Source organism: Oncorhynchus masou, unplaced genomic scaffold, assembly GCF_036934945.1.
Source record: "Oncorhynchus masou masou isolate Uvic2021 unplaced genomic scaffold, UVic_Omas_1.1 unplaced_scaffold_584, whole genome shotgun sequence".
Taxonomy (NCBI): Eukaryota; Metazoa; Chordata; class Actinopteri; order Salmoniformes; family Salmonidae; genus Oncorhynchus; species Oncorhynchus masou.
In genome coordinates, this window is record NW_027012260.1 from 361388 (window position 1) to 373298 (window position 11911).

General features: G+C 44.6%; 1 protein-coding gene across 1 annotated transcript; it reads left to right on the plus strand.

The window, feature by feature from the left end:
* The first annotated feature begins 373 nt into the window (after positions 1-373).
* LOC135536254 (UPF0462 protein C4orf33 homolog) lies at positions 374-5310 on the plus strand. The gene is made up of 6 exons (XM_064962619.1): positions 374-431; positions 946-987; positions 1450-1510; positions 1598-1649; positions 2334-2533; positions 4400-5310. Exons 1-6 carry the CDS (start codon positions 374-376, stop codon positions 4494-4496), a joined length of 510 nt encoding a protein of 169 aa, XP_064818691.1. The 3' UTR covers positions 4497-5310.
* The last annotated feature ends 6601 nt before the right edge of the window (positions 5311-11911 follow it).

The window sequence follows — 11911 nt, forward strand, 5'->3', positions numbered from 1 at the left end:
CCCTTCCCTGGCCTCTGGAACTATGAAGGTGAGTAGAGAGAACAGGACAGCCCTTCCCTGGCCTCTGGAACTATGAAGGTGGGAGAGAGAGAACAGGACAGCCCTTCCCTGGCCTCTGGGACTATGAAGGTAGAGAGAGAGAACAGGACAGCCCTTCCCTGGCCTCTGGGACTATGAAGGTGGGTAGAGAGAACAGGACAGCCCTTCCCTGGCCTCTGGAACTATGAAGGTGAGTAGAGAGAACAGGACAGCCCTTCCCTGGCCTCTGGGACTATGAAGGTGAGTAGAGAGAACAGGACAGCCCTTCCCTGGCCTCTGGGACTATGAAGGTGGGTAGAGAGAACAGGACAGCCCTTCCCTGGCCTCTGGGACTATGAAGGTGGGTAGAGTTATACCAGGACAGCCCTTCCCTGGCCTCTGGGACTATGAAGGTGAGTAGAGAGAACAGGACAGCCCTTCCCTGGCCTCTGGGACTATGAAGGTGGGAGAGAGAGAACAGGACAGCCCTTCCCTGGCCTCTGGAACTATGAAGGTGAGTAGAGAGAGAACAGGACAGCCCTTCCCTGGCCTCTGGAACTATGAAGGTGGGAGAGAGAGAACAGGACAGCCCTTCCCTGGCCTCTGGAACTATGAAGGTGAGTAGAGAGAACAGGACAGCCCTTCCCTGGCCTCTGGAACTATGAAGGTGAGTAGAGAGAACAGGACAGCCCTTCCCTGGCCTCTGGAACTATGAAGGTAGAGAGAGAGAACAGGACAGCCCTTCCCTGGCCTCTGGGACTATGAAGGTGAGTAGAGAGAACAGGACAGCCCTTCCCTGGCCTCTGGGACTATGAAGGTGGGTAGAGAGAGAACAGGACAGCCCTTCCCTGGCCTCTGGGACTATGAAGGTGAGTAGAGAGAACAGGACAGCCCTTCCCTGGCCTCTGGGACTATGAAGGTGAGTAGAGAGAACAGGACAGCCCTTCCCTGGCCTCTGGAACTATGAAGGTGGGTAGAGAGAGAACAGGACAGCCCTTCCCTGGCCTCTGGGACTATGAAGGTGGGTAGAGAGAGAACAGGACAGCCCTTCCCTGGCCTCTGGGACTATGAAGGTGGAGAGAGATAACAGGACAGCCCTTCCCTGGCCTCTGGGACTATGAAGGTGAGAGAGAGAACAGGACAGCCCTTCCCTGGCCTCTGGGACTATGAAGGTGAGTAGAGAGAACAGGACAGCCCTTCCCTGGCCTCTGGGACTATGAAGGTGGGAGAGAGAGAACAGTGGTGGTTTGTTCTAGTTGTGGGGGTAATTGCATAATCATAACTATTACTACCATAATAATTGTGAAGTGAATATTGAATGTATCGTTGATTGCTCATTTTTTTGTTGTTTGTGGACGTTTTTTCAGTCAGGCACAACAAGATGGTTTTCAATGCGTATAATATAACCCTTTTGATGTTATTTTTCTACAGTGGTTGAGGCGTTCTTTCTGGACAGTACTACTGTGAACTATCTGGAGGTGGAAGTGTGTCCGTAAGTAGAGCCGTTCTTTAAAGGCGTTGATGGTCTGATTGATGGTTCTCCAGTAGCACTATACTGATTATTGCTCTTCTGTTGCAGACATGGACAACACTTGGTGTTACTGCTCTCTGGAAGAGGTCATGCTTTCATGGTAAGTGAACACCCTCACATCCTCCCTATGAATGGATGAATGACTGGATGGATGACTGGATGAATGAATGGATGGATGGATGGATGGATGATGGTTGGATGACTGGATGACTGGATGGATGGATGGATGAATGACTGGATGGATGGATGACTGAATGAATGGATTAATGACTGAATGAATGGATGGATGAATGACTGGATGGATGACTGGATGAATGAATGGATGGATGGATGATGGTTGGATGACTGGATGGATGAATGACTGAATGGATGAATGAATTACTGGATGAATGAATGAATGGATGGATGAATGAATGACTGGATGGATGAATGACTGAATGGATGAATGACTGAATGGATGAATGACTGGATGGATGGATGAATGACTGGATGGATGAATGAATGACTGGATGGATGGGTGAATGGATGAATTAATTAATTAATTAATGCATGAATGAATGAATGGATGGATGAATTAATTAATTAATGCATGAATGAACAATGGAAGAGTACAATGTATTACACTCATATTTTATAAATATTTAGTTCTGCCCCAATATATTTCATCTAGTTATATTCACACAGACTTACCTGTATTTCGTCACTTACCCTAACAGTAATCTAAGGGTCCAACAGATACAGTCATCAGTTTGGTTTAAAACCAATTTTTTGTTTTTATTTCCAGCAACAACTGCCTCTGTCGTTCACGGCAACCATCACAGGAAACAGGTGGGAGGGCGAGGCTCTTCTCCCCTGGTGCTACTTCCCCCCCAACGTGAACAAGATGAACTCGTACGCCATCCACGGGTCCGGGGCGGGGCGTACCTACGAGTCCCTCTACCCCGTCCCCCAGGCTGACCTAGTGGAGGGGCAGAAGCCCAACTTGTGAGTCTGTTTATTGCCTTCAGAAAGTATTCACAGCCCAGACCTTTTCCACATTGTGTTGTTGTTACAGCCTGAATGTAAAATGGATGAAATGCTTGCCGTGCTTCTACACCTGCATTGCTTGCTGTTGGTGGGTTTCTGTACAGCACTTTGAGATATCAGCTGATGTACGAAGGGCTATATAAATACATTTCATTTGATTAAATTGTTTGTTTTTTTGTCACTGGCCTACACAGAATACCCCATCATGTCAAAGTGGAATTATGTATTTTTATTTAGGTTTTATTTTTTACTCAGTTGCCCGAGAGGAAGGAAACTGCTCAGGGATTTCACCATGAGGCCAATAGTGACTTTAAAAACAGAGTGTTCAATGGCTGGGATAGGAGAAAGTTTTGACTTAAATCTGCTTGAAAGTCTATGGCAAGACCTGAAAATGGTTGTCTAGCAATGATCAACAACCAACTTGATAGAGCTTGAAGAATTTTGAAAAGAATATCGGGCACATTTCAGGTGTGCAACATTTTAATATCCACATTAGCATACTACTTAGAAGGCATGCTCAAGGCATAGCTTCATTAAAGTGGTATGCAAGTGTGTGCTGATCAGTAATGGTATTGAAGCCTCCAGTGTTGATCCATCAAATACTGATCAGTAATGGTATTGAAGCCTACAGTGTTGACCCATCAAATACTGATCAGTAATGGTATTGAGGCCTTACAGTGTTGATCCATCAAATACTGATCAGTAATGGTATTGAGGCCTACAGTGTTGATCAAATCTGATCAGTAATGGTATTGAGGCCTACATGTTGATCCATCTGATCAGTAATGGTATTGAGGCCTAAGTGTTGATCCATCTGATCATAATGGTATTGAGGCCTACAGTGTTGACCCATCTGATCAGTAATGGTATTGAGGCCTACAGTGTTGATCCATCTGATCATTAATGGTATTGAGGCCTACAGTGTTGACCCATCTGATCAGTGAGATGATTATGGTTGTATGCAGTTGTCTCGCCTTTTACATGTCTGTCTTGCTATAGAAAAGGAGGGTCCGTGTCTGTTGAGGGTCCGTGTCCTGTCTGTTTACATGTCTGTAGAAAAGGAGGGTCCGTGTCTGTCTGCCTGTTTAGAAAAGGAGGGTCCATGTCTGAAAAGGAGGGTCCGTGTCTGTCTGTAGAAAAGGAGGGTCCGTGTCTGTCTGTAGAAAAGGAGGGGGTCTGTCAGGGTCCGTGTCTGTCTGTAGAAAAGGAGGGTCCGTGTCTGTCTGTAGAAAAGGAGGGTTCGTGTCTGTCTGTAGAAAAGGAGGGTTCGTGTCTGTCTGTAGAAAAGGAGGGTCCGTGTCTGTCTGTAGAAAAGGAGGGTTCGTGTCTGTCTGCCTTTCTTTAGTCAGAACACAGTCTCTTCCTTCTTCAGACACACAATGTTCAAGGCTGAAACTCTTCCAGAGCATTTTTCAGGAGAAGACTGCATTGCCGACTCTATACAAACACACACACACACACTGCCAACTCTACTTTTAAAAATATGTTTAGATGACGGAGATAAAGCCTACTCCTCTGCAGCATAACTATTCCGTGTGCGTGCGTGTGTGTGTGTGTGCGTGCGTGTGTGTGTGTGTGTGTGTGTGTGTGTGTGTGTGTGTGTGACAGAGACACCTCTCCACCACTGCATAAGTATTCAGTGCTTAGATGTGTTAGCTGTCAGTGGACAGATTCCAATAGTCAGCCCCATGTTTTATTACACTGAGAAAATGAAATGCAAATTCACAGGTTTCTGTGCGCGTGTGTCTCGCAAATTCACAGATTGTGTGTGTTACCAAACTGACAGACTGCACTTTCTCTCTCTCTCTCTCTCTCACGACGCAGCCACCTCTTGGAATATTTCCAAGACTTTCGCCTGCAAAGCATCATGGGAGGGGACTGGGTCCAGCCTGAGTCGGATCTCTGGAAGGGAAAGCGATGAGTCAGGAGAACACACACACTGGAACACACACGCGTGATGACAGCTAGTGCGACCAAAGTCACGGAGGAGGAACGATCGATCTTGATTAGTTAATGATGTCAGACTGGATGAATTATGTTACCAGTTTGTCAGATGGTTTTAACACCTCACCTCAAACTGCCTTTTACCAACTGCCAGAGGCCTGGTTCAAAACACCCATGAAGGGGTTTTTATTTTTCTATGAATGAAAGGGAGAATCAAAGTGTATTATATCTGTGCTTTCTGTTTTATAGATTTATGCCTTTTCTCTGAAATGAAAGACCATTGAATTTGATCATTTTCAATGGTACCTCCAATTCATTGTGGGAGTATCATTGTTATTCAATTAGATGAAGGCTCATCATGACAAGTTTACACTTTTGATTCATGGTTTCGTGCAATGCATTGATCATCACGCACCAATATGTCTGTAATTCATGATTGGGACCAATTCTGCTGTGCTGAAGCTGGAGTAAGGCTGTTTTGCTTCAATTATTCCCGAGCAAATGAAAATGGATTGTCTGGCATCCCAAATGGCATCCTATTCCCTGTTTTAGTGCACTACTTTTCAGAAGTAGTTAACTACATAGGGAATAGGGTGCCATTTGGGTTGCCAGACATTGAGATAATTAGTAGTCATTAGATAACGGCCATATGTGCCCTTTTTTTGTAATGATGTTAAATGAGCTCTTGGGTCGTCATTACTTCTGGGATCCATAGAGGACTGTTGGCTTATGGAATGTTAATGTACATAGATGGGCTGCAGCCTATTAAATAAATACATGGAGTAAACGCTGTCCCGTGGAGCTTTGTCATTGATGCGCTTCCCACTGACACGTTCAGACAGCTTGAACACTCCATATGATGTGCATCACATGCACATGCGCTTACACACACACACACACACACACTTTAATCACAGCTCTCTTATCCAGGGTATTAATCCTCCCACAGTCTCACTAGAGACTCACAAACCATCCGGTCAAACGTTTGTGAGGCTCTCCACCCCTCCAGCAGGTCCTCTGCTCCTTCTCTCCAATCTGCTCCTCTATCCGTCTGCTCCATCACTCTGTTCTATTATTATCCATAAACCTGTAAGTCACCTCAGCAGGGACCTCACGTGTGTATTCATCAAGCCTCTCTTCCTCTCTCTGCCTCTTTCTCTTCCTCACTCACTCTTCCTCTTTTTCTCTCTGTCTCACTCTTTTACTATCTCTCCCCCCTTTCTCTCCCACTCCCTGTTCGTCACTGAGACATGGCCGATTGGTTTTGAAGTCGGGGTGCTAGATGGTTCTTTCACTCTCTCTCCGTCTCTCTCTCTCTGTCTAGCTCTATTTCTATCTATATCTCTCTCTTTCCCTCCATCTCTCCATCTCTCCACAGCTAGTCGAGGCCAGGTCGTGAGTCCTTATTGAGCTCCATCTATTTTAATTGGTAGCTCTTCCCTTTGAAATGCAGGCAGTGATTAGATGGCAGAGATCCTTAAGCCTCCTCGTTATCGCTCATGGTAACACTACGTACGGTCCTCCCCTCACTCCGGGGTGTGTGTGTGTGTGTGTGTGTGTCGGGGTGGAGGCGATGGTTGTAATTCTCCTCACTTGGCACGCTGAAGTTCAGTTTGGCGTTGGTATCGCACGCAAACACACACACTCGACACACTTGTAAAAAAGTAATGTGATTTCCTGATCGGAGATGTGTTCTCTGATAAGATTCAAGACGGGTTCTTTTAATTAGACTGAAGAACAGAAGAGAAGAGAAGGATAGACACAAGTAGACACACACACACACACACGCTCCACTTCAAAGAGACTGGCTTAACCTGGGAAAGATTGAAAGGGGGTAGACTGTTTTAAACATTCAAGCTCATAAGAGGCTGGTATGTCAGAGTAACTTCTCTTTCTAATCTTCACTCATTTCTTTTGAAGGCAAAAGGGGGGGGTGTCCTTATTTCTTCAAATTGAGAGATTTATGGGTATGAATTGGGACGGCTCAAGTCTTGATGAAAACATTTAAAAGGATCAAATGTAGATATGTGTTATTATTAAAGAGTGGAGTTGATGTAGCAAGCACTATGTCAGGTGTCATTAAAGAGCAGAGATAATGTAGCTAGCACTATGTCAGGTGTCATTAAAGAGTAGATGTAGCTAGCACTATGTCAGGTGTCATTAAAGAGTAGATGATGAAGCTAGCACTATGTCAGGTGTTATTAAAGAGCAGAGATGATGAAGCTAGCACTGTGTCAGGTGTCATTAAAGAGCAGAGATGATGAAGCTAGCACTATGTCAGGTGTCATTAAAGAGTAGAGATGATGTAGCTAGCACTATGTCAGGTGTCATTAAAAAGGGTAGATGATGTAGATAGCACTGTGTCAGGTGTCATTAAAGAGCAGAGATGATGTAGCTAGCACTATGTCAGGTGTCATTAAAGAGCAGAGATGATGTAGCTAGCACTATGTCAGGTGTCATTAAAGAGCAGAGATGATGTAGCTAGCACTATGTCAGGTGTCATTAAAGAGCAGAGATGATGTAGCTAGCACTATGTCAGGTGTCATTAAAGAGTAGAGATGATGTAGCTAGCACTATGTCAGGTGTCATTAAAGAGTAGAGATGATGTAGCTAGCAATATGTCAGGTGTCATTAAAAGAGTAGAGATGATGAAGCTAGCACTATGTCAGGTGTCATTAAAGAGTAGAGATGATGTAGCTAGCACTATGTCAGGTGTCATTAAAGAGTAGAGATGATGTAGCTAGCACTATGTCAGGTGTCATTAAAGAGTAGAGATGATGTAGCTAGCACTATGTCAGGGGTCATTAAAGAGCAGAGATGATGTAGCTAGCACTATGTCAGGGGTCATTAAAGAGCAGAGATGATGTAGCTAGCACTATGTCAGGTGTCATTAAAGAGTAGATGATGTAGCTAGCACTATGTCAGGTGTCATTAAAGAGTCATTAAAGAGCAGAGATGATGTAGCTAGCACTATGTCATGTGTCATTAAAGAGCAGATGTAGCACTATGTCAGGTGTCACATGGTCAGGACAGTGTCATTAAAGACCATGGATGAAGCTAGCTTGCTAACATTATAACCATTTGTCATTAATGTCAGTTCCTTATAGATGATGTAGCTAACACTATGTCAGTGTTGTCAGGGGTTGAGAAAAAAGAGACTCTATAAATGATTCCAGACATAACACTATGTCAGGTGTCATGAACCGGAGTTCAACCAGATGATGTAGTCAAAAGATCAACTCATGTCAGGTGTCATTAAACGAGCAAGTCTGATTCTCACTCCTCCATTCATTCAGGTTCAGCCTGCTAATGAGAGACTAATGGGTAGACGTGGAGACATAATGACTGTCTGCTGTGTCATTAAAGAGCAGAGATGATGTAGCTAGCACTATGTCAGGTGTCATTAAAGACACAGAGATGATGTACACTAGCACTATGTCAGGTGTCATTAAAGAGTAGAGATGATGTAGCTAGCACTATGTCAGGTGTCATTAAATGTTGGGTAAATGATGTAGCGATAGCATTACAACTCCATCATTAAAGAGCAGAGATGATGTAGTGTGTATGTCAGGTGTCATTGTGTGTGGTAGATGATGTAGCTTATTAGCGATAGCTATGTGTGGTGTCATTAAAGCCAGCAGAGATGATGTGTGTGTAGCACTATGTCAGGTGTCATTGTGCTGGAGCAGAGATGTGTGTAGAGCATGATGTAGTGTGTAATGATGCAGAAGCACTATGTGTGGTGTCATTAAAGAGTAGAGATGATGTAGCTAGCACTATGTCAGGGGTTTAGGTTAAAGAGCAGAGATGATGTAGCTATGCACAGAAGGTGGTATGTCATGTGTCATTAAAGAGCAGAGATGATATAGCTAGCACTATGTCAGGTGCCACATGGTCTAGGTGTGTGATTCTCAACCTTTTCCGTGGTGTGTGTGGACCTGCAAGTGTGTGTGTGTGTGTTCTTGCTAACATTATAACCATTTGAGGATTAATGTCAGTTCCTTATACCCATGTGTGTGGTCCGTCAACAACACCCTGGAGACCAGTGTTGGTCCAGGAACCAGGGTGACCAAGCCAAGAGGCGGGAGACCCAAAGGAATGCCAGTCAATGTTAAATGACAACTTCCAGACATAACCCAGTACAGAGCAGAGGATGAGAGGAATGAGATAGAGAAAGACCCATCATTTAAGAATATCAAAGGCATCAACACATCATCATGTTCGTTCTCACACACACACACACACACACACTCACACACACTCCATTCATTCAGGGTTCACACACACACACACACAACACACACACACACACACACATAACACACACTGTCTGCACACACCGCACACGCACACGCACACGCACACACACACACACACACACACACACACACACACACACACACACACACACACACACACACACACACACACACACACACACACACACACACACACACACACACACACACACACACACACACACACACACACACACACACACACACACGTGTGTGTCACAAAGAGGAATCAAGCACATACATTACTATTGAACAAACACACTGAAGGGAAAAAATGCTTATTAGTCTGGATAGCTAATTATTGTACTCTGATGACCCACAACTCCATCATTACCAAGAGGCCATGGTAGAGTGAACATAAATCATACATGTCTGATGCCCTGTTGGTCCCATGAGTTTATAATGCACTACTTTGGATCAGAGCCCTGTGGGTCCCATGAGTTTATAATGCACTGTTTGATCCGAGCCCTATGGGTGAGTTTATAATGCACTACTTTGATGTGCGTCTCTCTTTCTCCACATTTTCCTGTGGAGGGAGGGAGGGAGGGAGGGAGGGATGAACCAAAGTTTATTCTGTTCTCGTCTTATACCGTAGAGTGGCGCAGTGCAGCCACTTTGTCTCAGTGTTAGAGACGTCACTACAGACCCTGGTTCAGCGGTCTAAGGCACTGTGTCTCAGTGCTAGAGACGTCACTACAGACCCTGGTTCAGCGGTCTAAGACACTGTGTCTCAGTGCTGAGAACACCCTCCAAAACCAGAATCTGCAAGCTGTTGTCAGGAACATGTGCCAAAACCAGAATCAGCAAGGTTTGTCTGGAGAACACGGCAAAATCAGAATGCAAGCTGTTGTCTAGAGAACACACCAAAACCAGAATCAGCAAGCTGTTGTCTAGAGAACACGCCTAAAATCAGAATCAGCAAGCTGTTGTAGAAACACCAAAACCAGAATCAGCAAGCTGTTGTCTCGAGAACAGGCCAAAACCAGAGTCAGCAAGCGGTTGTATGTGGAGTGTGTCAGCAAGCTGCTGTCTAGTGAACACGCCAAAACCAGAATCAGCAAGCTGTGTGTCTGAGAACACGTGCCAAAACCAGAATCAGCAAGTGTGCCAAACCAGTGTGTGTGTCTGTGTGTATGTGTAAGAACACGCCAAAACCAGAATCAGCAAGCTGTTGTCTCGACACGCCAAAACCAGAATCAGCAAGCTGTTGTCTGAGAACACGGCCAAAACCAGAATCAGCAAGCTGTTGTCTCGGAACACGCCAAAACCAGAATCAGCAAGCTGCTGTCTAGGGAACACGCCAAAACCAGAATCAGCAAGCTGCTGTCTAGGGAACACGCCAAAACCAGAATCAGCAAGCTGTTGTCTCGAGAACACGCGCCAAAACCAGAATCAGCAAGCTGCTGTCTAGGGAACACACCAAAACCAGAATCAGCAAGCTGTTGTCTGGAACACGCCAAAACCAGAATCAGCAAGCTGTTGTCTAGGGAACACACTCCAAAACCAGAATCAGCAAGCTGTTGTCTAGAGAACACACCAAAACCAGAATCAGCAAGCTGCTGTCTAGAGAACACAGAGCAAAACCAGAATCAGCAAGCAAAGGAACACACCAAAACCAGAATCAGCAAGCTGTTAAGGGAAGGGCAAAACCAGAATCAGCAAGCTGTTGTCTAGGAACACACCAAAACCAGAATCAGCAAGCTGTTGTCTAGGGAACACGCCAAAACCAGAATCAGCAAGCTGTTGTCTAGGAGAACATAAAACCAGAATCAGCAAGCTGTTGTCTAGAGAACACACCAAAACCAGAATCAGCAAGCTGTTGTCTAGAGAACACACCAAAACCAGAATCAGCAAGCTGTTGTCTAGAGAACACACCAAAACCAGAATCAGCAAGCTGTTGTCTAGGGAACACGCCAAAACCAGAATCAGCAAGCTGTTGTCTAGAGAACACGCCAAAACCAGAATCAGCAAGCACACACCAAAGAACACGTGTGTGTCACAAAGAGGAATCAAACCAGAATCAGCAAGCTGTTGTTATTTTAGGGAAACAAACCAGAATCAGCAAGCTGTTGTCTAGAGAACACCAAAACCAGCACATGACCAAACATGATGGAAACACATTGAACTTGGCTTTTTATATGGTATATGAAAACTAAAGCACCAAATTGCTTTTTATTTGCACCTTGTCATCACACACATCATTTAAATCCGCAACAAGTCAGTTTAATGGAAACACACTTCTGGTGGGAAAATGTGCATGTTTGTTTTTAATGCGGATATAAGAATAGTTCATTGAAAATCTGTCCCCATCTGGATGGAAACCAGCTAATTTAAGTTTCTAGTTGTCTTGTTACTAACACCAAGGGTTTACACCTCATTTTAAATGAAGTGATAACATACATTTGTTAATTGTCCTCTCGGCGTGTTGGTGATAAGTGGTGTGAAGCATTACAAAAAGTAGAAACAAAAATAGACAGAATAGAACCACCATAGCAGTTTAAACCCTTTATAATGGGAGACTACTTTGGATGCCCTATGGGTGCATGAGTTTATAATGCACTACTTTGGATCAGAGCCCTATGGGTCCATTATGAGTTTAGGTATGGTGACACATGACATTTGGATCAGAGCCCTACAGGTCCCATGACATTTGGAGACTGCTGTGAGGTGGATCAGGTAACCATTATGGGACTGCTGTGAGTGATTGACATAATGACATTATGGAGACTTTGGAGGTGATGGTGACAGGTAACATGACTATGGAGACTCCTGTGAGTTTATAAGGTGGACTCAGAGGTGATGGTGACAGGTAACATGACATTATGGAGACTGCTGTGAGGTGATGGTGACAGGTATCAGAGCATTATGGGTCCCATGATGGTTAGTTAACATCTCATCTATGACAGGTGATGGTGACAGGAGACATTAGGACATTGATGGTGACAGGTAACATGACATTCTGGAGACTGGTGAGGTGATTCTGGTGATCGTAACATGACATTATGGAGACTGCTGTGAGGTGATGGTGACAGGTAACATGACATTATGGAGACTGCTGTGAGGTGATGGTGACGGTAACATGACATTATGGAGA

Excerpts from the sequence above, each read along its gene's own strand:
- LOC135536254 (XM_064962619.1), top strand. The coding sequence starts at position 374 with ATGAAGGTGGGTAGAGTTATACCAGGACAGCCCTTCCCTGGCCTCTGG. Across the intron at positions 432-945 it reads TGGCCTCTGGGACTATGAAG|AGAGAACAGGACAGCCCTTC; the intron begins GTGAGTAGAGAG and ends GAAGGTGAGTAG. Across the intron at positions 1,650-2,333 it reads GAAGAGGTCATGCTTTCATG|CAACAACTGCCTCTGTCGTT; the intron begins GTAAGTGAACAC and ends TTTTATTTCCAG.